The sequence below is a fragment of the Cynocephalus volans genome, chromosome 15, assembly GCF_027409185.1.
Source record: "Cynocephalus volans isolate mCynVol1 chromosome 15, mCynVol1.pri, whole genome shotgun sequence".
Lineage (NCBI taxonomy): Eukaryota > Metazoa > Chordata > Mammalia > Dermoptera > Cynocephalidae > Cynocephalus > Cynocephalus volans.
In genome coordinates this window covers 61,848,850-61,876,039 of record NC_084474.1, presented here as the reverse complement: position 1 = coordinate 61,876,039, position 27,190 = coordinate 61,848,850, and the positions used below count along the sequence as shown (strand labels likewise).

Below are 27,190 nucleotides of genomic sequence, written 5' to 3'. Positions count from 1 at the left end.
CAGATAAAAGAGTTATTATGGCTTTGTTTCAGCTTTGTAGCTATAATTTTATCTATTTTTGATCAGAAAAATAGTGAAAGCTAGAAAACAGTTCTATTTTTAAAAGGTGATTTTTTGCATTTCCTGTTAGCATTGGCATCTGTTTTTGTTTCTTGGCAAAGCATTCTCTGTATTCTTTCCTTAATTTACTATTTTTTATTAATGTTCTTTTAACTTTTGGTACCCTTATTTGGATCAGCTGGCTTGAATTGTCAAAAACCTAATAGGATGCAGTATTTAAGCATACTAAATGGGCAGTGCCTATCTTATTTCCCACCTCAGTGTCTGAGACTGTTCCTGTTCACTATTATAGGAATGGAGTTTTAAAAACTTTATTTTTAATTGAAAAACAATGAGGTACAATGTGATGTTCTGATCTATGTATACATTGTAGAAATATTTGATCAAGCTAACAACTTATCCTTTTTGTGGTGAGGATATTAAAAATCTATTTTTAGCAGTTTCGAAATATACAATTATTATTAACTGTGATCACCATGCAGTACATAATAGGTCACTAAAACTTATTCCTCCAGTATAACTGAAACTTTATATCTTTTGACCAACATCTTCTCTTTCTCCATCCCTCCCTTCTCCACCCAGAGCCTCTGGCAACCACCTTTTTACTCTGATTCTATGGGATTGACATTTTTAGATTCTACATATGAGATTATACAGTATTTGTCTTTCTGTGTCTGGCTTATTTCCCTTAATATAATGTCTTCCAGTTCCATCCATGTTGTGAGTTACATAATTTCTTTTATAAGTCTGTATAGTATTTCATTATATATATATATATATACACACACACATCATAGTTCCTTCATTCATTCATTGATGGTCACTTAGGTTGCTTCCATATCTCGGCTACCATGAATAACGCTGCTATGAACATGGGAATGCAGATATCCCTACTACATATGATTTCAATTCTTTTAGATATATACCCCAAAGTGGGATTGCTGGGTTGTATGGTAATTCTTTGTTTTTTGAGGACCTCCATACTCTTTCCATAATGGCTGTACTAATTTAGATTCCCACCAACAGTATACGAGGGTTCCCTTTTTTCCACATCCTCACCAACACTTGCCATTCATCTTTTTGCTAACAGCCATTCTAACAAGTGTGAGGTGATAGCTCATTGTGGCTTTAATTTGCATTTCCTTGATGATTAGAGATGTTGAGCAATTGTACATATATCTGTTGGTCATTTGTATCTCTTCTTTTGAGAAATGTGTCTGTTCAGATCCTTTGCTCTTTTTTTAATCACGTTGTTTTCTTGCTGTTGAGTTTCATGTACTTTAATTTGATTGCACTGATCCGTTGAACTCACATTTCTGTACAGGTCCTTGAGCCTGCTGTGCTAAGTTTGTTTTGTATCACATAAAAGCTCACTGATATTCCTTGTTTAGCTTTCCTTGTCAAACTGCAGGTAATGTCTTTTGCTGAAATTATGGTAGTTTGGAATGTGAATCTCCTTTTGGATACCTCTGATGCAGTGGTGATTCATTTTAAATCACTCTCACAACATCTTAAATTTTTTGACGTAATTTTTGAATCTTTGATTTTTGCATGCTTTCCTTTAACACGTGAGTTAAACTTATAAGAACATAGAGATAAAAGCATAACAATAAGCAAGGCTTAGAAATATTATTACAGATATTTGTTGCATGTATGCATGTACACAGGTATAAAAACTTTGACTTTAGTTTATATTATGCTTAACAGTCTACTTTTTCTAAAATGTGAAATACCATTTTCAGTTGAGGAGAAATAAACCCATTGTATTACTTTGTTTCTGTTGCTTATAACAGAATACCTGAAATTGGGTGATTTATAAAGAAATAATATTTATTTCTTACAGTTCAGAGGCTGGGAAGTCCACAGGCCAGGGAATATATATCTGGTGAGGGCCTTCTTGTGGGTGGTGATTCTGTACAGCAATGCAGGGTATCCCATGATGAAAGGGCTGAGCTAGAGAGCTAACCTGCTTGCTTGCTGTCCTTATAAAGCCATCAGAACCATGCCCTTGGCCACCCGTTAAGCCATCAATGGATTAATCCATTCATGAGAGTACTGTTCTTGCAGTCTATCTCCTAAAGGTCCCACCTTTTAATTACTGTAAAGGGATTTCCCACCCTCTTAACACTGTTACAATAGAGATTAAGTCTTCAATACATGAACCATTGGGGGACACATTTAATCCACACTACCCATTTTATTAAACATTTGGATGTTTGTAAAAAATGGTATCTGGTAGCCACCGGCAAAGATATTAGGATTCAACATAATCCAGCAAGATTGTAGATTTTTTGAAACCTTAGAAATGTGGTGTCTGTAATGTGATGTTCAACATGAGGTCTGTTGAACGTGTTTTTTAGAGTTCCTGGTCAAATATTTTTCCCCTAATTGAAATCCATTGCTGCTACTTGGGTGGTTGACAAAGATTCTACATTGACCAAAACATTTGTTCTTTACTTGTAAACAGAGAATATTTATATTGGCAAATGTTTGTTTACTTTCCTTACAAGAATAACAAAATATACCCTTGATTATCCTGGTCTTATATCAAACCATTGATGGCCTTAGGCTCTGTTTTATGAATTTCATGGTCGAGCCGTTTAACTAAATGACCACTTCATGGGGTATGAAGGAGTTTATGATTAAAGAGGAGAGAGTAACAGTGGCTTCCTTTTTCCTCTTCTCCCCATTAGAATATCATGCTCATTATACCATGAAGGTGATGAGAAAGCCCAGCATAATGGGTAAGAATGTAAGATCTGACTGTAGACTGCGTGAGTTCAAGTCCCAACTCTACCACTCACTGCCTGTGGCATCTTAGGTTCTTTAACCTCTCTGATCTTCAATTTCCTCTTCTGACAAATAAGGATAAATATACTATCTACTTCACAGGGACATTTTTAATATGAAATGAGTTCATATATGTGAAACACTTGGTGCCTGGCACATAGCTTTCATCTATGTGATGATGATGATGATTTAATAATTTGGAAGAAACTTATAGATAGCACCTTTCTGAAAAAAGAATACTTTTCTTTCCTTTTTTCTGTAATCCAGCTCATCATAACATCTTAATACCACTGGTATTTGTGTCAGCTGGACTGAGAGGTACTTTTCTTAACTTTCCAATTTTTGAAGTGCAAATTCTGCATCCTAATTAGGAAGAAGCCCCAAACTTGATTATCGTTTTAATGTTTTCAACTGCAATTTTATTTTTGCTAACTCCTTAGAATTTTTGTGAACTAGATTGCCTTGCATAACAGAACTGGTTTACTGAATAAATTGAGATATTCTGTAGAGTAAACCAAATGTCTGGAATATAACTACAGGAGAAATGAATCTGCTGTCACGTGAATGACCTGCAACACTTCGGCTGTAGCATAAAGATAAGGGCCCCTTTCGTGGGTGTGTGTTCCTCCCGACATGGCAGTTTGATCAGTGCTTGCTTTCTTCTTGGGGTATCACCCACAAACCTAGGGAAGGGAGTCCAGACAGAAAGAGGTTTACTTCATTTCACATTTTGGAAGGTCGATTCGCAGCACAGTTGAGAAGAAGGTTGCTATTTATTTTGAAGTACTGTCACTGCCCACTTCTTTCTTTATCCTATTCCAAAGTCCCTTTTCTGTCCTGTCCACTCTCTTTGCAGCAGAGCTTTATGCTGTAGACTTGCATGCAATTTTAACTTCACACTGAATCAACTATGAAACTTAAAAAAAAAAAAAAAAAAAAAAACCCTGAGCTTTTATTCAGGAGTTTGGTGCATGTCTAGGGAAACTATATTTAAAAAAAAAAAAAGTTCCCTGAAGGATTTTACTACCTCTGGCCTATGAACTGGCTTTTAGAACCACAGGTCTAAACCTCTTCTGACTCCCAGCTGAAAAATAAGCATCCTATGTTTTCTTCCTTTGGGTTTTGCCAAGGGCACACTGTTGATTCTAGCTTGGAGCTGCTCAAATGTGTTGCTTGACCCCAGGAAACTGAGGCTTTGAATGCTTTAACCCTAGCGAATAATTAATGAGAGAAATATAGGTTGTAGGCCAGGCCCATTGGGGAGCTAATGGGACCCAAGGGAACCCTGACATTGTGTGGCGCTGGGCAGGAGGCTGATGCCTTTCTCCAGCCTAGTATTTACTTATTAATTTGTTTGTTCAGCAGCCATTTAAATGATTATGAGATCAAAGGCCTTTTGCTGGGCACAAGGGATCCAAAGACTATAGTGGAAAGAGTACAGGTTTTAGAATCTGCCAGATGTTGGTTGAATCACTGCTGAACTATGTGATTTTGAGCTATTTATTTAACTTCTCTAAACCTATTTCCTCATTGGCCAAAGGGAAATAATGCTTACCTTGCAGGTTGTTGTAAGGACTAGGAATAATACACATAAGGCATCATCTATGTTGCTATAATTTATTTAGCATATGTATGCCACGTATAATATTTGGAACTTTATACACATTCTTTTACTCCTCCCAGCAATGCTGAAGCAGGCATCATTGCTACTACCAGTTCACAAGTGAGAAATCTAAGGTTTAGACAAAGAAACTGGTCCAAGATCACTAGCTTCTAAGCAGCATAACTCTGCTTCAAATCTAGGTCTGTCCGACTCCTATGCCCATGTTCTTAACCTTGTATTCTAGACGTCTGCCCAGTCTAGTATTATGTTACCCCTCCCTGCTCCTCCAGACTAGATCTGGGAGTGATCCAGTGGCTGGCCAGGCATCCATGACTCTGTGGTTTAACTTGCAGAATGACCAAGGCATGTTGAATTCCTCTCTTGAGAATATGTAACTGAAGTACAGAGACTGAGGCTGTTATAAAAGGGAGGTAAGCTGTAGAGTCATGGAGTTTATTCAGGCCCAGGATAGCCTATGTTGACCATGTATAAAGTGGAAATTGAGGGTGAAAGCCATATGGGAGCCCAGGAAGAGCAGGGGAGTTTGTTTTATGATGGATGACAAAGACCAGATGGCTTTGGTTCCTGACCACATTCAGTGTTTAGATCTAACCCATCTATGTTTGCCCTAACTCTTAGTTGAGGTAAGTTTGAGTGAATGTTGTAACTTGATTTTTGGAAAGACTCTAACCAAGACTCTATGGTACATATTGGCATTAAATTGTAGCTGTTTTTAATTATTCACAAGCCAGTAGCCATAATATACAGCCAAACAAAATCACAATAGAAGGTAGTAAATTTTACAATAAGAAAGGTTTAGTGTGCTACAAGGGCACAGTGGGAGGGAATGCACTTATGATCCTTCATGGACCACGCATCCCCTCCTGTTACCCTGTGTTGATTGTCTTCACATAAGACCTGCCTCTTAGATGAGCCATAGGTTCGGGTTGATAACCCATGCTCTATAAACCTACCACATAGAAATCATTACTAACTTTCTTTTCACTTGAGTGTCTTCAAGTTTCATAAGAGTTGTGCTGAATCCAAATTAAATAAACGCTTGCCATATGATAGTCCTGAATGTCATTTCTTGGACTACTTATTTTTTTTAGTTAATGGTTATTGATTTAAGACCAAGAAGAAAGTATTAAATTCTCTTGTCCTAATGGAATTATCCTAAAAGGTACCTTCTTTTATAGTATGAAGTCATCTATAGAGGATGAAGTCAGCTATGGAGAAACTTGAAATTCTTTTCTGGTTATCCCATAGCTCCTAATCAAATGAAAACAGTTGTATCATTTTCTCCACTAAACCTGATGCCTTTTTCTGATTTAATTTAAGAGTACCAAATAAACCTGATGGTTTCTGAAAAGTTTATTTATTTTAAGTAAATTTAGGGCAGGTAGCTGTACAACGTTCTGGCAGCATGGATCGAGTACTTACACTTTTTCACAGTGTTCAATTAAATTAGAATGTGTATAAAGTACTTACAGTGCATGGTACATAGGAGAAATGTCCACCAACTCATGCTACTTAAGAAACTTTATATCTGCTAAAAGGTGAGAAAAAGAATAAGCAAATGAATGCAGTGTAAACTTACAGAAAGCTCGAGTTACAGATAAGTTATTTATGCCATACTTAACAGTTCATAAAGGGTTTTCACAGTTAGGATGAAGTCAATGACTTTTCTTGTAGAACTTCGAGTAATGTTAGTTGTTTTCTAATGCTTCTCTGCCTTTTTTTTTTTTTTTTGAAAAATGACTCCATAACTATATCCTTATCCAGTGACCTTTAAAGTTGGAAAAGTATATAAGAAAGAAACTGAAATTTGTGCTGCAAGCCCAGCTCTGCTACTAATTAGCTGTAGGAACTTGGGTAGGCCACTCCGGATTTTCCGTGCTTCACCTGCTTTACACCTAAACCACTTTGCGGAGTTGGAGAGCAGGGTATAGAAAGTATCTCTCCCTCCACTCCCCAATACAGCCAACTGATTGTGGGGCTGAGAGGCCAACTTGGTCAGAATCCCTTGTCAGGAATTATCCCCAAATGATTTGCTTTCATCCTTGATGTCAAATCTGTGTGAGCTTTCTTGCCCAGAAGACAGTGAAGATTATTTTTAGTTTTATAACTGTATTTTTATAATAATAATAAAAGAGAGACTCAAGAAAAAGACCTGTTCTTTGAAGGCAATTCAGATTAACTTCCCCTGGAAAATGGCAACCTGGTTTTAAGAATAATGCTTTCCCCCCAAATCACTATTAGAAAAGCAGATTTATCTTCTCTCATTGGTCCCCTTTATCCTTAGACGTCTTTCTAACAGCAGTGCTATTTTTCCTTGTATGGCACTTGGGTCCTGTCACTTTCTCTTTAGTTCACTACAGAGCTTACCTTTGGCTGGAAGGAAGAAAAAAAAAAAAAAGCCTCCAATTGGGGTTAAAAGAAAGTAGTTAAGAAGTTAGAGCCCCAAAGCTCGCCTGTACATTTTTTAAAAAAAGAAACCATAACTCTTCACCAATACTTACAGTAAAAGTGAATTATTGCCCCCTTGTGGTAAAATTGTGTATTTTTTCACAGAAACAGCAGACAGTATTTTAGTTTCCTGTCCCCTGAAACTGTTTGTCCTTCACAATTATCCTAAAGTATTAATGAAAAAAAAAAAAAGTTTTAAAACCACCTCTCTATTTATTCTTATGCATCTTAAATGCAACAGAATTCTGTCTTTGGACTGTACGTTTTGTTTTGTTTTTGAGATACCAGATATCAAAGAGCTTAAGTTAAATCATCTAGTGACCAACATTATATGGGACAAACCCAAATCTCATTCACATTATTTTGATAGAGTTCTTATTGCTTCAAGTGAGTTGGTGGGGGATTGGGAATATTTTATTGCCCCTTTAAAAGTTACATTGTACAGCTGAAGAACAATTATTTTCTTCAGAGTTCTAAAATGAGGAACTTTTAAGTACTGTGCACAGGAAACCTTAGTAGTAATATAATTAATTCGTAAAGGTTCAGGCGATCTTCAAGATGAGCTATTCTTCCATTTTCATCATTTTGAACATGAAACAAGATTTTAAAACCAGATGGACTTCCTGTCAACAAAACGGATAATAGACCTCAAGCCTAAATAATTGTTTTATATAAGAATTGAGAAGTCTTAAAGACAAAAAAAAAAAAAAAAAAAAAAAAGGTATGGAATGGCTTCTTTTAACAATAAAAAAATGGCACAATTTTAGAGAACAGTAACACATAATCAGAAGCTGCCCATTCACTCAAATTGGCTTATTGAAGCAGGTTTATAAATTAGTGTAAATCTGTGCAGGTAGTAGGTATTCTGAATTCTGGTATTCTGATCGATTGCCATGTTTCTATGTTTAGAGAAGTCATTTTTGTCTATTTTGTATGGTTGTCACTCTCTACCAATAATGAAAGAACAACAACTACTTGTAAATTATCTCCAGACTGTACATTTTTAATGCACAATGTCTTTTATGAAGATAAAATGATTAGGTGACCACTTGGAATTTTTTTAAGTTATTACTCAAAACTAGGATGCTCTGTAAAGTCTCCTTAATATGTGGTTTGTTAAATTTGATCAAGAAAAATACTATTGAAGGATTAGATATAGCCAGTCTTTTCAAAAGATGGCTATCTATCTGTGAAGTGTAGTTAGTGAAAAGTAGTGTATTTCTAAAAAAACAGATGGATGTTACTAAAAATGCCACTTAAGGAGCTTTGTGTTCTGTTAAGGAGCCAAAATTGATTTGCTTTTCTCTTTTCACCTTTAGCACACTTGACTTCCCAGCTGACCGTAAATAAAAGAGCCCATTGAAAGTTGCTAAGAAAGTAGATTTTAAATGCTCTCACCACATACACAAAATATAAGCATGTGAGGTGATGGATGTGTTAACTTGAATAATCATTTCACAGTATTTACAAGGCCACTTCAAAAAGTTCATGGAAAGATTCATATTATCTTTTAGTTCTATTTTTCCATAAACGTTTTGAAGTACCCTTGAACATATATCAAAACATCATGTTGTACACCATAAATACAGTCACGCACTATATAATGATGTTTCAGTCAATGGCAGACCACATATAAGACAATGGTCCCATAAGATTGTAATGACTACAGCTTGGGTGTGTAATAGGCTATACCATCCAGGTTTGTGTAAGTATGCTATATGATGTTTACCAAAAGAATATATTCCTGTCATTAAGTGATGCATGACTGTATATACAATTTTTGTCAGTTAAAATAAAGGAGCTATTCTGAACTATTATGGACAGTGGGAAGACTTTTAGGTTACATAGAACATGCTGTGGTAGATCCCATTCATGCTTATCAAACTTGCCTACTGGGACTCCTTTCTAGATCACAAAAAAAAAAAGAAGAAGAAAGCTTCATGAACTAACATTCATTCTTAATATTTGAAGTGTTTAGGTCAGTAGTTGTTAAGCTTTTATCTTAGATCTAATTACAAACAATCACTCCACAAAAGGATCTACTTACCACCACACGAGGAAGGCTTTTTCTTATCCTCATTTATGATAAGTTTTAGTAACGTTCTTGGAAATAATTGCTGTGGCCTTAAAATACAAAGTACTTCAATTTGTAGTTGAAAATACACTTTATTGCTTTAGCAATAATAAAAAGAAGAGGTCATGAAAAAGTATAGTAGGACATTTAGGTAACATTATTTTTAGTATTATGGTATACACCTATCCTTGTCCAAGTTTAGATTATTTTCCGATAGAATCTGAGATCTGAGTCAGAAGTTATGAATGTTTTTGATGCTTTTGTACACACTGCCGGATGGCTTTCCAGAAAAATAATATCAATTTCATATTCTTAATGCATCCTGATTCCTGTCTCACCACATTCTTACCAGCTTTAGGTATTTTTACTTTTAAGATCTTTGCAGTGGCATCTCATTTTATTTGGCAGTTTTAATTGTAAGAATTGATTGTTTAGCCATTTTTATTTCCTTTATGAATTGTATTTAGGTATTTTGTATATTTTTATTATGAGCTTTCGAAATATTTTAGGAACCACTTGGCATTTTTCCAGAGACTTATTAATCACTCTTAAATAAATAAATCCCTATTCTATTCATTCTTGGGCAAACTCAAGTTGCCCATATTTAAAAAAAAAAAAGGTCTGATTTCTATTCATGGTGTACAACTCAGTCCTTGTGACTTTAGAAGTGATTTTAAGTTCTGCCTCCAGAGTGTCTTCTAAAGTATGACAAGATTTGCCAGGTTGGTGGTTATACAGGCTTTTTGTCCCTAAGTCTTTGTTGTTTTGAAGGATGACGGTCTCTCTGAGGTGATCCTCTAGTCTCCATGGTGATTTTCATAATGGAGTGAATCCCAGGTTTCAAGTCAGGGCATCACAAACTCATCAACATTTAGTAAAAATCAGTCCTGGTTTCAAGTGCCTACAACAACAGTAGTTACAATTAATTACATTCATCAAAATTATGGCTTACTTTCTTCAGGTTGTGTGTGTCTATGTAGAGAAGCTTTTATTTTTCTTATATTTTCCTTTCAATTTTCTTTCATCGTGTTTACCCATTGAAAGTCTTTCTCAAAACAAACAGTAATCATTCTGGAAACCCTAGATGCCTCTGAGTCTTTCTGAGGGATGTACAGGACTGTTGTGCCAATGATGCAAATACTCTCACCTACACCTATGAGAGGAAAAACCATTTGAAGGCCTTCCTTGAATTTGGGAACTTAGGAAAGAATGGAATCAGTGTCTGACTGGCAGTGGGGTTGGTATTTTCACAGCTTCATGTAATTTATGAGTCTGCCTGATATCTTGGTTCAGTATAATCTATCCTTGTTCTAACAGCAGTAAGCTACAGCTGAGTGTTAGTATTTCCATAAGGAATTGTTCACCTTTCTCTGTAGAAGAGTTGACAGGTTATCTCCCTGGACCATTTCCACATGTGTGCAAGTGAATATAATCATGCTGGTGACAGTGTGGCTTTGATAGTATCTTTCCAACTTCATTCATTTTGATGGTAATCCTGTCTTGCCAGTGATATTTTACACGTCTTGTTTTCATCCTAGGAACACATTTTCAATGACTTTCTAGTGAAAGATGACTTATAACATCTTCATTCTATGAATGTAGAAACAAAGAGTTCCAAATATAATACCTTACCAGACATCTCAATTACAAGACTATGCCTGGCTTCCAGGTTTTCTTCCTTCCAGAGGTGGCCTTTATTAAATCACGTTGCCTTTCTTAAAAACAGTAATATCTGACCTAGTCTTCTTCCATCCACATACCAGTGCTGAAAAGAGCTGCTCTGGAGAACTGATTCTGCCTGATCTTGAAGAGATTCACTCAGTGGTGATCTGTCAAACTCACTGCATTTTCATAGCACCCAGGATAAAGATTTGCAGAATTTTTCATTAGAGTTAGACATGCTGGAGGCTGAAAATCTCATAAAACTCACTTTTTAAAAAAAAGTCTTAGGCAGATATATTCCAACTCTTCTCTTGGGAACTGGAAAGTTAAATCCATGAGTTGAATTGCTCTTTTGTTGACTGGTATAATACACTTGTCTTTAAATACTTCCTGTACAGTATGGATGTGCTTGAGAATATGCACCAATGCGAAGTCTAGAAGTCGTTCTGTGAGTCTAATCTCATATCCACAGATATAAAGAAATTAAGTGGAAGCAGAAATTAACATGCTTGTATGTCCAATATAACTTATTTCCAAATATATAGAAAAGAACAGGGATATATTTTTTGTTAGTTTTAATATTACTGATTAATTTCTTTTCACATGTTTGAAAATCTTAGTGAAGTTCAGAAGGAAATGTATGCAAGATTCTTTCTATACCTTAAATTATGTTTTAATATTCCTTTATTACTTTGAATTGGGCTTCAAGTCAGAACAATCTACTATGGGCCACAAAATATTTTCAGTTAATTTAGGCCTGTCTGTGGTAAAATCTTGGCTAACCATTTTAGTTCTTTGGTATTTGCAATATATCCTACACAAGAAATACAACTAGCCAAAAACAAAACCAACCAAACAATAGCAAAGAGGTGTCATTTAAAAGAGACTTCTGAAGAAAATCTTTAGGGTTTTAACTAGGGCTGCCAAAACATTGCTGGTTGGAACTAATAACACATAACTTATTGCCAAAGGAGTAATTGTACAATTTGAAACATTATTTAAATAAGTTTTCAGAAGCATTGCTGAATTTTTGGCCAGGATACCAACTGTTCTATGCAAGTATTGAGTAACTTCCTATTACACAACATCATATCAGCCAGCAAACACAAAGATCATCGGATATTGACAATTACATCAGAACAATATATTGGGTAAATGACATGAAATTGGCCATGTTAAAATGAGTGTTTCTAGTCATTTTGCATAGATTTACTGTTAGTGAAAGTAGTACACATTTAACTTTCAACTACATAATTTTACATGAAATGTTGAAACCATGGATGTGAAAAGCTTTTAAATAAAATATATTCAGTATATTTTTAACAAAACACTTAAAAATCTAGGACTGTTAGCTTTAGTTTTCCATTCACTTAATTTCAATTTGTTTTTAAAAGAAATTCTAGGCTTTATATAAATTAAGCATAAACCAATGAATTTTTAAAATGTAGTCAGCAATGATTTTATTCAAGTAAAATTTTTGTGTTTTAGAGAAAATATAGAACTAAGAAAGACTTTTTTATAAAACTTTATAAATACGCTATTTTATATTAAGCATTTTATCTTTGCCCTCATTAGGTGTGTCTCATCATTAGAGATAATGTTACTAAGTCGTTGTAACTTTACAGCTGCTTTGATTATGGCTTTGACTAAGCTTTCATTGGGTAGGATTAACTACGTTTAAAGATGGCACAATGCCATTATAACATTAATGCCAGAATTTAATGAGAACCAGAAGTTAACTTCAAGGACCTTTGAGGGCATGATCATGTTCTCATTATTTTAATGTAGTGTCCTATTAAAAATAAGTTATTCTTTATCTCTTGTGATAAAATTTTTGCTTAGCAAACATTTATTTAATATCAACTATGTGCCAATCACTCTGTTAGGGTCTTGAAGAATGAGACTATTTTCCATCCTCAAACCAAACGGACCCTTTCTGATCAGAAAGAAAAGTGAGAAACATCTCCCTTATTTAGAAATCTCATAACTCCCTTAATCTTGTATGACTTTGTTTCCTAAGGCATGTGATTCCCTAATCTCTGGTTTGTCATTTTTTTACCTCATCCACCTGCTCCATTATCTGGATTGAGAAGTTGGCCAGCTATAGCCCTGTTATGAAAGGGTCTGGGATACTGAGTTGTGCAGGTATGGGAAGGGTGAAGAAAATGAAACTGAATGTCCTGTTTCAGGTAGTGATTACTGAGATGTCCAACAGCTACACTTTACAGGAAGGGAAAACTTAAGTCTTATAGAACTATACAATACTCATAAGATTGGAAGTAGAGCACAGGTAGGAAAGGAAGAACAGCTGAGATTTTTTCCTAGTCCACTGAGGAAAAATCTTGTACTGAAGGTGTATAGTGGTGATTTACATTCTCTAAAACGCAGAAGACTTTAAAAGCCCTTTTCTGTTCTAACAATCCCATGATTCCTATGTGTTTAGAACCCAAAGAGGGCAATGGACCAAAAGCAAATGCCTTATATTCTTACAGTTTTTTCTCACTGTCTTATGTATAGATACTTGCAAAGAAATGTTGAGACCTTATAAAGTAAGGCTATAAACCATAACCACACATTCTTCATAACGGAAGAAGTAAAACACAGGCAAAGGGAAAACTGCACCCAAAAACTCCAGATGGAGGAAAATCCCAACTATTTAGCTTGTGTCTGGGTTTCCTAGTGTCCAAGGCAAAGAGGGGAAATGGAATAAGACACATGCCACCAGTTCATCAAAACAAACAAGAATTCGTCCTGCTCTCTCTTAATAACATCTTGTCTAGGGGAGTTGGATAAGAAGCAATAAGGTACTTATGAATATGTCCTCATGAAATTTTATAAAAAATAAAGTATTACACATATGTCACTTCCTATATTGGCATTTGTAGAACACAGAGGGAACAATGTTAAAAAGCAAGACGTTTTTCCCTGCTTGGGGCAGGGAAAGGGGGGTTTGAAACTTCTGGTATATTTACTGTAGATAGATGCTTATTTTCTTTTGACCCACTGGCATGTGAAGCCGTAGAAAGATGTCTAGCAAAGTGTAGTGTTGTTGAAAGTGGGAGGGGATAAATGGAATTTTTGTGGCAGGATGATATTTGAAAGACTGATCAGGCTGCTGGGAAGTTTTTAAATATGCCAGTTCCCTGTAACAGGAAGATCAGTCTCTGTTTTAGACAGCATATCCAATTTAGTAAATTATTATTCCATCAAAATTAATGTGAACAATTTTCTCTTTGAGGCTTTTTCTGTGAGTGATGTTTTCCAGATGGGCTTTGTGCAAAACTCTTGGTGTTTTGTATTTTCCTTCCTAGAAAGAGCCTTTTCTGACACTTTTTCATTTCTTTCCTTCTTTCCCCCACTGTAGGGAAGAGAACACCCAAGGCAAAGGAGAAAAGGAACAAGAAGAAGAAGAGGAAGCTGATAGAAAGAGCCCAGGAGCAACACAGTGTCTTCCTAGCTACAGACAGAGCTAACCAGTAAAAGGAAAGAGATATATGGTGGATTCTGGGGGGTTTTTGCAAAAGTGCACAAAGCTACTCTCTACTCCTGCACACTGGCGTGCAGCATTTTTGCTGCTCCGACCAGTATCCATTTCCAGTAATATTGTGAGAGGAAGAGCCACACGCATAGCCTCTGTGTTATTTATGCTTTGATTCAAATCTGGAGACCGTGAAGGCGGGAGTAAGTGTGCAGCCCATGACTTGGTTCAGTGTGGGCTGTGAGAATCTGTCCCTGACACCACAGACACACCAGAGGTGTAAGCTGCAGACCACCACCAGAGAACGGACTTGTGCCTATTTATGTGAAAGAAGATGCTCGGCAGGCAAATCGCTATTCACCTGTGACCTTTATTTCTCACACTGTGCATTTTCAAGGATAAATGTACATGGATATCTACTTAGTGTTACCACATGGTGTTCTCAGCATCTGTTACCTTCAAACTGTCATGCGATGAAACCGCTTCTTAGAGGGGATATGCCACGAAATTTCTGCTCAGTTTCACAGCAACTCTAATGTACATATTCTGCTGGGGCTACATATTAAGCTCTTATTTACTGTATATTTATGCTTTCTTGTGAGTAACAAGTCATACCTGATTAATATGTCAGTTTGTTTCTAGTGGTTCCTAACCATTGTCCAGTACCTTGAGTGTTCTAGTTTTGTGAACTGAAAAGCATTTTGTTGCCTTTTGAAACTTTATTATTATTTTTTTTTTGGTGACTTTATTTCTCATTGTAAGAATAGGATAAATTAGTTTGTATATACTGTCAAATGACCAGTGTCAAAGAGTTTGAATATTGAAAGACCTTCCCCACTCCATGTGTCTCCCACATACAGGCAGCACGTGGCATCTGGCAATCAGACCCCAAACGCTCGCTGAGGCTAAGATGTGATGACTTATAGAACACAACGGAAAACATGAGGAATTACATGCAGCCACTTGTAGTTCTCATCAGGCAATTTCTCAGGCCAGCTAGACAGTTTTTCAAACTCATCTCTGACTTTTTTCTTTTTTCAATTTAAAGCAGTTCCTAATTTTCAATTTGCAATATTCTTGAGTCACTGAAGAAGTTACCACCATGAACCCATGCATAGAATTTGAATTACTACAACTGATGGTCGGATCTTAACGGATCTCTGTTGAGCCAGAATCTATTCCATATCCAAGACAGAGAAGAACCCTATAGAAACTTCCCAGGTGACTTTCAGAGCAGTTGTTTAACAAACGTCATTATTCACTTTTGGGAAGTGGTTCTTAGAGGGTTGTGAATTGGCTTTTTTTTTTCTAAAAGTATCATCATCTTCCTGGCTGATCCAGGGAAAAATTAGAACAAAAAATAAATGGTTGCAGAATTTTGAGGAAACAACCAAAGCAAGGTAAAGCCTTTTTCTCACCTTGCATCGGCAGAACTACCTCTTCAGCATTTTTGTTTAACTTTTGAGTCAAAAGCATCTTACCAATAAGTATAAATGTCATATACATCATTATGAAAATATTGCTATGAGCTAATAAGCCATATATGAATGTTGTATACAACTTTAGGGTTTGCATTTAATCCTAAAGTATTCACTTCCTTTCATGTCTATTTACACTATGTTCCTATTTACTAAGCGGGGAGGGCTCTCCTTTATATAGTGCTTCATCATTAATAAGTCAATACCTGTTGTTTCTGGGATGTTCTTTGTGTGCATTAAAAAACTTCAAAATTATTTTTTGTGGACATTTTCTTTTTACTTTAGAGATAATTTAGAAAAGAAAATGTGATACTAACCATGGTCCTTTAAAAAAAAAAAAGACAAAAAATTTTAAAAACTTATGTTGGTAATTACATCTAGGACACTAACTAGCTATAAATTAGTCCAGTGTAGTGGTTGAGAGTGGGGATTTTTAAGCAAGACTGCCTGAGTTCCCATCTAGATTTACAGTGGACTGGGACAAATTAACAATCTCTCTGGGTCCCTTTTAATCTGTAAAATGGGAATCAGAATATTTTCTGCCTGTAGAGCTGTGCTTTAAGCTCTAAAATATGTATGGATTGTGTTTTAGGGATTTTAAATTAGATAAAATGTGTAAAGTATGGTCAGCACAGCAGAATGAGTATTACATCAGTTGTTACCTGTTATTCTTTCATTGGATAGTTAATACATCTTTCAAAAATATTTCTTAACAAAATAGAAATATTGATGAAAGTATCAGTTCCTTCAGTGTTTGATGCCTGGACATTATTTACTAAAACTTTTATTCTTATGGGAATTGATTCACATCTACTCGATTTCTGAGTCTCCTTGTGATGCAGACAAAACTCAGTACATTACTGTATCAGGTAGGGTGCTGTCAAGGAAATAAACCAGCCTAGGTATTTCAAACAGGGAATTTAACACCAGGAATTGGTCACACAAGTGATAAATGAGACAGGAAGCCAAAATGGGTTGGCAAAGACAACCTGGAGATTAGCAACAACAGGAAGCCACCATCACTCCTAGGGCAAGAGAGAAAACAGGAAGAGGTGAGGTTTCTGGAATCTAGAAGCCAAGGCTACCCAGCTAGAGTTAGAATTATAGCTGAGGCTAGAGCTATAACTACAGAGGAAGCAGGAATTGAGGACAGAATGCTTGTCTGGAAGGAGCTGAAATCTCAGGTGATCTGATCATAAGAAATGTTGCCTGAGGCAAAGTGAGAGAGGAATAAGTATCCTGACTTCCCTCCACCTCCCAACCTCCAGTCTTCCACCAGTGCCTGCCATTGCTGAAATCTGCTGAGAACTCAGTGGGTAGGGGAATCTGGATAATGTAGTTCCCTGTGATGCAGATGGTAGATCTAAGAGCGAACAAGCAAGTGATCAGCATATTCACCTATGCCTGCCACCAAAACTATTCCCCTTCCTGCCTTCCCCATTTAATAGTTAATATCTTTATCTGCCTCATAGGGTAAACAATGACCTTTGTATTTGTCATTTACTTCCATTGCTCCCTACATCTAATCAGTTACTAAATTTTAATGAGTCTGCCTTGGAAATATCTGTAATTTCTCCCCACCTCTTCGCTTTCTTTATCCAAGGCCTGGTCCTCTTTATCTCTCTTCTGGACTTTTCCATTATTATTAAATATCATTCTTGTTCCCAACTTCACTCCCTCCAATTAGTCCTTTATATGTTTACCAGTTATTTTTCTATTAACATATTTGTTCTGCTGATCTCCTTTTTGAATACCTCTCTATTCCTTATAGAATAAAATCTGAAATTTTTTTACATAGAATGCCCTTTTAACATCCTCTTCACCCATGGGTCCCTTAAAAAAGGACTGGGCTGAGATGATTTTTATTGTAAAATCTTCAAGGGTTCCTTTATGATAAACTTGGACATGCTCACTATATAAGGATACTTTGAAAAATTCATGGAAAGATTTGTATTATCTTTCAATTCTATTTTTTCTATGAACTTTTTGAAGTACCTTCATGTTAGTCGATAACCCTAGAATCATGAAGGCTACAATTTAAGGGTAAATATGGCTTTAGAAGTAGATGGTAAAAATTAAATCTAAGAAATTGGACAGTCTGACAAGTGTGTGTTAAATATTTAGATAGATTCCCATATTAATCTATAATGAATCATTACAGGAAACTGCCACACGACACCTCCTCCAGCTCTAGCATACATTGTTAATCACACTCCTTTGACCTTTGAGCAAGACACATAGGTTCAGCACCCATCCCAATGAAAGTGTTCCAAGGAAACACTACCAATAGATTGGAGTTGATAGGGGAGTTATAACTTTTGCTTCCCAGGTTCAAATTAACACCCTTGAGAATGACTATTATTTTCCCCCAGAAACATTTTTTGGAGCATTCCATGCAATATTTTTCCAAACCTTTCTGCTAATGTTCCCTTAAAGGAAAAGTGAATTTATAACTCTGGGATTATAACCTGAAGCAGTGTTATTTTAATCATGATTTGAATATAAAAATTCATGCAAATTTTATATTCTACTCAATAAAATGGCTGTTTAGTTTCAAATGTAGAATTATTCTTCTAGACTCCAACATTCCCACAAAAAACCTTGGAGTGAAATCACATTTCAGGAAGATGTGCCATATTTATTTGGTCCTGGGTTTTAGTCACCTGTCCCCAGAGAAGTGCATATCCCTGTTTAAGAAGCCGAACAGCAGTCCTTCGGTGGTGTTCTCTAACGTCTTTGCCAACTAACTCCTCCTTGGGTTTTATAACCTAAGCGTCTGAGGTGGCATACTTTCCAGATGCATGTTTAATTTTAATTTGACTCTCTTCCACTGGCTCCCTTTCTTTTTCTTGCTAGTTTAGTTAAGACTCAGCCACAAGACTTCTTCCCTATGTCTGTTTTTGAGAATAGGGATCAGCAAACTTTTTCTGTGGAGGACCAGAGGGTAAATCTTTTCACCTTTGTGGGCCACATGGTCTCAGTCACAACTATTGAACTTGGCTGTTGGAGCACAAAAGTTGCCATATTCAGTATGTAAATGACTGGCATGACTGTTGCAGTAAAACTTTATTTATAGACACGAATATGAATTTCATAGTTTTCACGTGTCACCATATATTATTCTTTTGATTTTTTTCAATCATTTAAAAAATGTAAAATGGTTAGCTCACCAGCCATACAAAAAGAGGTAGCAGTCTGGACTTGGCCCACAGACTGGATGTGTCAATCCCTGATGTAGCAGATAACTTGTTGGTTAATGTACTATTCTTACAAACTCTGAGAAGCTGCCTGTAATTCTGTCTCAGCTATGCACACTCTGCTAGGAGTTCAATAAATGTACTGAATGCATATGCCATTTAAATCACCCTGTGTAAAGGGATAAGTCCCAACTTTATATAGCCATTCTTTTTTTTTTTTTTTTTTTTTTGTGGCTGACTGGCATGGGGATCTGAACCCTTGACCTTCATGTTACCAATAACATGCTTTAACCAACTGAGCTAACCCACCAGCCCCTATATGGCCTTTTGTTGATATCTCATTTCACTTGTAGTTTTATCTCTTATTGGCCATAGAATATCATATTTATTGTGGGGCCCAAACCTAAAATGAAATATGAACTCAAAAAAGCAAAATTATTTTTTCCTGCATAAGCTCTCTGCTTTCTAATTTCTTCATTGATACAAGTAGCATCACTACCTTCCCGCATACCCTAGCACCTGAGTTCTAATCAGAGAATTCAACATCAAGACCTCTTCATCCTTTTTCTGTAATACGTGTTGGTGGTATACTCTTCCCTTATTCTTGTAGCCCCAATCTTCATGAATTAATGCTGTGGATTCATTTTAAACACTTCAAAGAAAACTCTTTTTCAAAAATGATTGATTGGGCCTGGCCAGTTAGCTCAGTTGGTTAGACTGTGGTGCTGATAACACCAAGGCTCAGGGTTCCATCCCTATCAGCCAGCTGCCAAAATAACAATAATAGTTGTTTGAATACCCATACTGGCTTCTTCACTGTGCTTTGGAATCCATAATTCCTTGTGTCCCCCACTATCTTAATACCTTTTCCTTAGTAGAGTTTGGACCCCATTTTCTGTCTTAGCTTGTGAAAATTGGGTATGCACTAAGTGCCTTTTAAGAACAGAACCTTGGAGACAATTGCAGTGCCACAGTTCTCTGGCTTGTTCATTTTGGCTGCTAGGCAATTTTTAGACCAATGTTTTGTATCATCCTGAGCCTCTCTGCTATGGAGATGGTAGAACAGGTGATGTGATAAAGGCGAGGTGCTAAGGAAGGCACCCCGGGTGTGTCCTCTGGCATGATGCTTGAATGATGGGTAGGTGGAAATTTGGGAAAGAACAGCCCAGACGCTGGAAGCAACCAGTGCAAAGGTCCTGAGGTACAAACAGGATTGGCATGACTGAAGTGCAGACAAAAGGGAAAAGAGTTGTTGGAGCATTGTCAGGAGATGCATGTGACCAACCTGAGGTCAGGAATAATCAAAGGCGAAGTCATGAAGGACCATGCAGGCTGTAGAGAAAACTTGGATTTTAGTCTAAGTGCTTGGAAAATCTTCAGAGGACTTTAAGCAGGGGAGTGATGTGCTGTCATTCCTGTGCCCAACTCACGTGGGCTGCTGTATGGACGATGGATTTTCAGAATGACAGCAGAAAGATAAATTAGTTTATTGCAATAATCAGATGAGAATTAATGTGACATGAGCTGATGGATGGTAATAAAGGGCAGAAGTGCTTGAATTGAGGACGCAGTTTGGCAAAAGAGCCCGTAACACTTGTGGATGAGTCCGATGTGGGGGTAAAGGAAGAAAAGGAACCAAAGACATCTCCTAGGTTTCTGTCTTAAGCAAAAGGGTATATAGGGGACATGGGGAAGAGTGGAGAATAAATAAATCCACTTTTCTCAAGCTAAGTTTGAGGTGCCTGTTAGATATCTATGTGAAGAGAGCAAAAAGGCAGCTGGATGTAAATTTGGAGTTTAGGAAAATGATCAGAGCCAGAGATATAATTTTGGGATATATCAGCGTATAGATGGCACTTAGAGCATGGAACTTTATGAGATGAACCAGAGAGAGAATATTCAACAGGGAGAGAAGATACTTAAGGGCGCTCAAACCTTAAACATCAAACAGAAGATGAGGCTCCAGTAAAGATACTGTGAAAGGGAGAAAAAACAGTCCCTAAGAGTGACCAAGAACTGGGATTCAAGGCTTACCTAGTTCCCTTCTCTCTTGTTTTAGAATAAAAATAACAAGAGAAGTGAAGGAAAATTAGTAAAAATTTCTAATGATTGAAGGTTTTGATCTTCTCAAATTCATTTCCTTGTTGTACACTCTGAGAGTAAAACTTACCAATAGTTAATAATCTCCTTGAAAATGCTTTCAATGTAGAAAGAACATTAAAAAAAAAAAAGTCAATGCTTAAAAACATTGAAAACTTCTCTTTCCATAAATGTGATAATGATACTTAATTTCAAGTTCACCTGAAATTCATATACCTACCAATTTCATCTACATTTATGATGAAATAATTATCTCAATGATTCTGCAGGGAATTTTCCTTTATTTCTTTCAAATTTAATAAAATATGTCAAGTGAACAACAAAACAAGCATTCTGTAAATTATAAGTCCTTGGGTTTGTAATTTTCAACAATGGGGATTTTTTAAACTTGTAATTATCGAGGTACTTTGGTGGCAGCTCTCTGATGTGAGAGCATACATGTTTGAACAGAGTTAGGTATTGTACACGTACACACAATCACGGTATTTAAGTGAATAGCAACAAAGTGGTAAAAGTACTTTTTCAGTGTTTGCTGTATAAAACAGGACAACCAAAGCTTTAAGTAATTGCATTCCATTTTAAATTAAATAAATATGCTACTAATTTTCTCCCCCATCAAACACACTTTTGTTCAGTTTACTCTCTCCTACATACACTACCTGGAAAAACTAAACGTGGCAGATACTTCCAGTACTTACATCCAGTTCTCTCCTCTCTGACCACCAAGGAGTACCCCATTTCTCAATCCTCTTGCAGTTAGACAGGTCTTTGTGATTGATTCTAATCAAAGGGATTTGGTTGGGAATTATGCATGGCACTTCAGGGCTGAGGCACTCAAGAGCAGGTGTACATTCGGCACAATGTTTTCTCTCCTTTGGCTGTGACCACAAAGGCAGAGAGCCACGAGGGGGAAAGCAGTCTGGATCTCTGAGTCACAGTGTGGAAAACAGTTACCTTAAATGGTTGCCCAAGCTAAATCAGACTTTTCTGAGCAAAAATTAAATGTTTATTGTATTAAGCAATGGATATTCTGGGATTATTAGTTACTTTGGTGTCACCTGGCACGCTCTGTAATGCAGTTTTTCAGTTTGCTTTTTCTTGGGACTAAGAAACTATATTACCTATTAGTTAAAATCTGATTGGTAGTTATAGAGAAGCAGAACAGTTAAAAGGATATTTGACCACAGTAATCAGCATGTATAAGTTTAGAATTAGACTGATGACATCAACTCTTAATGAAGTGTCTCATTTTGATGAAAGAGATTGACAAACATCATGATAATGGTGATACAATGATCTGTTGTCAAACTTCTTCAAATATTCGTGTAATATTGCTAGATGGCCCAGGAAGCAGATGATCTCCCTAGGTTTTCTCCATGTGCCTACTCTATGCAATAAGTACAGGCAATCTATAAAATGGTACTAGTGATGGCTTGTAATTATCCTCTGTTAATGAGGCTGATCCTTGACTGGGTTCTCTCATAGCAAACCACTGATCACCCTCCTTACAAAACACAGCTTCACCCAAATACCACCTGTTATGGACTGTATTGTGCCACCCACAGCCGCCCCAAGAAAACCCATTGTTGAATTCTTAACCCCCAATGTGACTGTATTTGGAGACAGGATTTTTAAGGAAGTAATTAAAGTTAAATGAGGTCATAAGTGTGGGGCCCTAATCCAACAGAACTGGTGTTCTTAGAAGAGGAAGAGACACCAGGAGCGTATGTGCATGAAGAAAGGCCACAGAGAGAAGACAGCCATCTGCCAGTCAAGGAGAGAGGACTCTGGAGAAACCAAACCTGCCAACACCTGGATCTTGGATTTGCAGCCTTTAAAACTGTGAGAAATAAATTCCTGTTTAAGCCACCAGTCTGTGGTCTTCTGCTCAGGCATTCCTAGCAAACTAATTCACCATCCTTCACACGGCTCTCCTGGGCCCTTACCTCCTGCATGTGTCCTTACTTCCCTGATGTATCATTGATACTCTCAAAGAACAGAATTACAACAAATTTAGTTAAAGATCTCAATGGGCTTTATTGAAATTCTAGAATCAGGCATCACATCATTCCATAAAATAGAACAAGTATTCCAATGAGTTAAGCAGAGGAGGTTGGTTTTATAGACAGAAAAAGGCTGAAGAAAGCAGAAACAAAGAACAAAAGACAGATTGGTCATTTCAAAGTTACTTTCCTTGTAAGGTGGGGACAGCAAAATAACTGTCTAGTTAACATGAGGTTACTTCAGGCTATGTCTTTTGCATAAGGATTAAAGCAGAGAGAAAGTCATTATTTTACCTGCTGAAGATCTAAACTGGCCTGTTTCAGGAAATTGGCTGTGATCTCTTTCTCCTGATTTCTTAGAAGGTCAGATCACAACCTAAGTGATGTGGAATTTAGCAGGGGTGACCCCATTTTGATTTTTAGTCCAGTCTGTTGGGTCCTAGTGCAGGAACTTAGTCCAAAACAGTAGCCTCCAATAATTTTTATTTAACAATACCCTCCTCTGAATTTCTACAATGAATATAATTTGGTACTTAGTAATGCTTTTAAATAAAATGCTTCAACTTTTTTCCAATAATTGAATCATTATTTCTGGTCTCACTAACTGGACTGTAAACCCCTTGAAGTGAGAGCCTATGCTCTGTACTCCATCTTTTCATTCCTCAAAGGTGCTTATGTATTAGCTATTCACTAAATGTTTGGGTAACTGAAAAGATTATGTTAATGGTCCAATATTTTCCTCCTGATTTTTATAATTATTAAAATATGAATTAGCCCAGAATTTTGAGAAGAAAGATTTTGAGTCAGGGGAGAGAATTTTTATATTATTTGTAAGATTTTGTAATTACAATATTGAATTTCTCTAAAAGATGTGATTGTTACACTATAAATTGCTTCTTATTATTTTTCTAAGATAAGTGTGCTTCTGTAATTTTGCTGAATGTTTAAAAGGGGCAGTAAAAAGGAATCAGTGCGATTTATCTGTTCTAATTGAGATCATAATTTATCAGATGAGTTCTCAGTTCTATGTAGTGGTCAGTTAAAGTTTTAATCAGGGAAGTAAAACATCTGTTTTAAATGTGACACTAATTTTGTGATGAACTAAGTGATTTGGGATGAATAACTATAGGTTTCTTTAAACTAAAGAGAAAAAATGAGCCAAACTCAAGTATATTGAAACACTCTGAATTCTTTCATAGACGAATTTATTAAAATAACAAGTAAAGGATCCGATGTGTGTGTGTCTGTCTCTGTGTGTCTTTACGTATCTCTGTCTTTCTCTTCTCTCTCTTCTGATGCTACCTTACCACTTTGGTCCTGTCAGTTTGTGTCTGTCCCTGAAAACACAAATTATTTTTTCCTGGATTTGTAGGCAAAATACTCCTGAAAGTTCTTGGTGTTCTCTAGTGTGTTCTGAAATTACATTATTAAGAGCTTACGGAGCAAATCGTAACATTGATCAAATGGAAAAAGGAAGCGCCACCAAGTTACAGCTCCAAGCAAAACCACTTTATGAGTGTGTGGCCAGCGTGCACATTAATGACACCAGTGCCCAGGTGGCCAAATTTATGTCCACCCTCTTGATCTGATAATACAGAGCAGGAGGATGAATTGGTAATGAACCTGGCTGAACACAGATGGTGACTCCATGTGTGTACGCTGCTGAAAACCTACAAAGGGGAAACCTTAAATATGTGTCTTTAAATTTAAATTAGTGCATTTCAAAAACACAGACTGTTGAGCTTTGGAAAACAAGCTGGCCGAATGTGTTTCATCTTATAGTTTTGAACTCTGATGTGTTTTGTGGAATGGCAACAGACAAAATGGATGGTATGTTAGTTACCCTTTCTTTAGCTGCTCAATATCAGTGGTGCTCCACTGTAATTAGATGCTTGTGTGTAGTTCTTTGTCATTAAATTTGCTACACCCTAATTAGGAAATTTAGAAAATTCAAAAGACCACCATCTAAAAATTGGCACCAATTATTAAAAGTATTTTCCCAGATTATATGATTTTTTTCTCCACAATGCTGATTGAGTTTAGTGCTGGAATGATTTGTTTTAAAACATTTTCTTGCTATTTAAACAAACAGTATTTTATCAAAATGAGCTAAAATATATAATATCCTACTGGTTATACATATACTTGTGCTGTATTGAAAATATTTGGGTTTGAATCTATCCAGAAATGATTATTTCTTTGATTGACACTCAAAGGTAAATAAAACTAGTGCTCAAATGCCAATCCAAGCACATCACAGAATAATTTGGGGGAGAGGCTACCACAAACTCACCCTATGATTCTTTGAGGGCTTTGGATGATTTATATAATACTACATAAAAATAAGAATAGCTGAAAGTTAAGTTTATAGTGAGTCCAGAATTTGGTCTGGACTCCCTAGACAGCAGAGTTCTAGAAATGGGGGCCCAGATGACAGAAAGGTAGGAGTGGTTCTCTCTCCACCTCACATCCCACATCTGTGCTGCATAAATCTCAGGGCAATTATTACCTGAGCAACTCCTTCTGTGTTTTTTCCAGGTAAAAGTCAAACTGTCCAAGTTCAAAGAGGATTTGATTTACATATTGGACATGCCCGAGTTTACCCAACGTGGCAGCATTTCTTAGTGATGCCAATTCTATACTACTATATGCACCTAGTTCTTAAATATAAAGAAGAGTTCTCACACTTCTTTTCTGCTTTGGTATTGATGATGATGATGATTTGGGGAGAGCTTATTATAACCTTTTTCCTCCCCTTTTTGGTACAAAGATACTAAAATCTTTAACAATTGCCCTCATCCAGGAAATATATTGAGCCTAGGAGAAAAAGGGGAACTGAGATGCTAATAGAGCCTTTCTTTAGGGTTGTGATTCTATTCTCTCCCTTCCTAGATTCCCTACTCCCTGCTTCCTTCTCTCTGTATCTCTCTCTTTCTGTCTATCTGTCTGTCTATCTCTCTCTCTCTCTCTCTCTCTGCTCTACCATAATCTGTTCCAACTTGAGAAATACAATTCAGGGAGAGTTACAGTCCATGATTTTTGTTGGAAATAATGTTATGTAAAGCAGAGTAAATTCAAAAAGAACAATAAGAATCCTTGCCTCTTGTTGCTTTAGCAAATGTGCAAAATTACCAACATTAAGGTTCCAAACTGTCTGAAAGTCTGCGCAGCTGAAAGTGCAGGCTCATGAAGTCACAACAGGAATGGGAGCCTTGCTAGGCTCATTATGGTGGCTCCTCTGCTGATTCAAAATGATTCAAAAAACTTTTGGTTCTTCCTCTTATTAGACAGAAGAATTCACACTTGTAATTAGATTATAAGTTCTCTGAAGACAAGGCTCTTGGGTTTAAGTAATTGTTTTTCCAGATTTTATAGTGATTTATAGTGTTTAATGTATATATTATAATTTGGCCTCTAAAAAAATTGTGAGGCACAAATTCAAGTAGTGGTATTCCCATTTTGCACAACAGGAAACTCAGTGAATTTATTCGAGCCTCACTGTTCTCTTTATATCAGGCTATCAATTAATATTTGTTCAATAATGACTGAATCTGAAGTTAGTGGCCAAATGGTCTATGAAAAAGTCTGAGAAAAGGTGTTTCCTCCAAGACTAAATTGTTCTCATAACTAAACTGAAGGCATGTTTCTACCATCTTATTCAATATTTCGACACAAAATGTGGTTCTTCTTAATTTAAATAATTTTATCAAAAGCATTTACAGAGCGTCTTTAACACTAAATGTTAAGCAATATGACCCACATTAAGATAAATAAGACCTGACTTTGTACATAGCTTGTTCATTCTCAAAACACTTACGGTATTAAACACTTACTACATGCCAGGTCTTTTGCTATGCATTGGAAGGGAGGACACAGGAAAAATACATGGCTCATGTCCTCAAGCAGCATGAAATTTAGGAATGGAAACAGAACTGCAAAGAGATACTTGGGTACTTGGAATGCAAAGTGCTAAAACAGAGCTATGAACAAAATATTCTGCTAATGCACAGAGAGGTTCTACTACCATTTCCAATGAGACCAGTCTCAACAGCCACAGTCTTACACATTTGCTATGGGATCTGCCCCTCTCAAGTCCTTCCTCCCAGGAAGATTTGTTGTTTTACTGCATCCCAAGGTGGTGTGATGAGATTTGCATAGTTGGACAGTTTGCCCACGATACTAATTCCCAAGTTACATTTTTTGAGAGACTGGTAGAAGGAGGCATGTCCCATGTGCAACATCAGCACTTTTAAGAATTGATGTATCATTACATCTC

General features: G+C 36.5%; 1 protein-coding gene across 3 annotated transcripts in view; it reads left to right on the top strand.

Moving 5' to 3' along the window:
* The window catches only part of RSPO2 (R-spondin 2), a 150,934-nt gene extending 136,796 nt beyond the window's left edge, over positions 1 to 14,138 (top strand). For all 3 annotated transcript variants that reach the window (XM_063080085.1, XM_063080083.1, XM_063080082.1), the window contains one exon: positions 14,023 to 14,138. In XM_063080085.1, coding sequence (XP_062936155.1) covers positions 14,023 to 14,138 — 116 coding nt within the window. The remainder of the gene's footprint in view (positions 1 to 14,022) is intronic.
* The last annotated feature ends 13,052 nt before the right edge of the window (positions 14,139 to 27,190 follow it).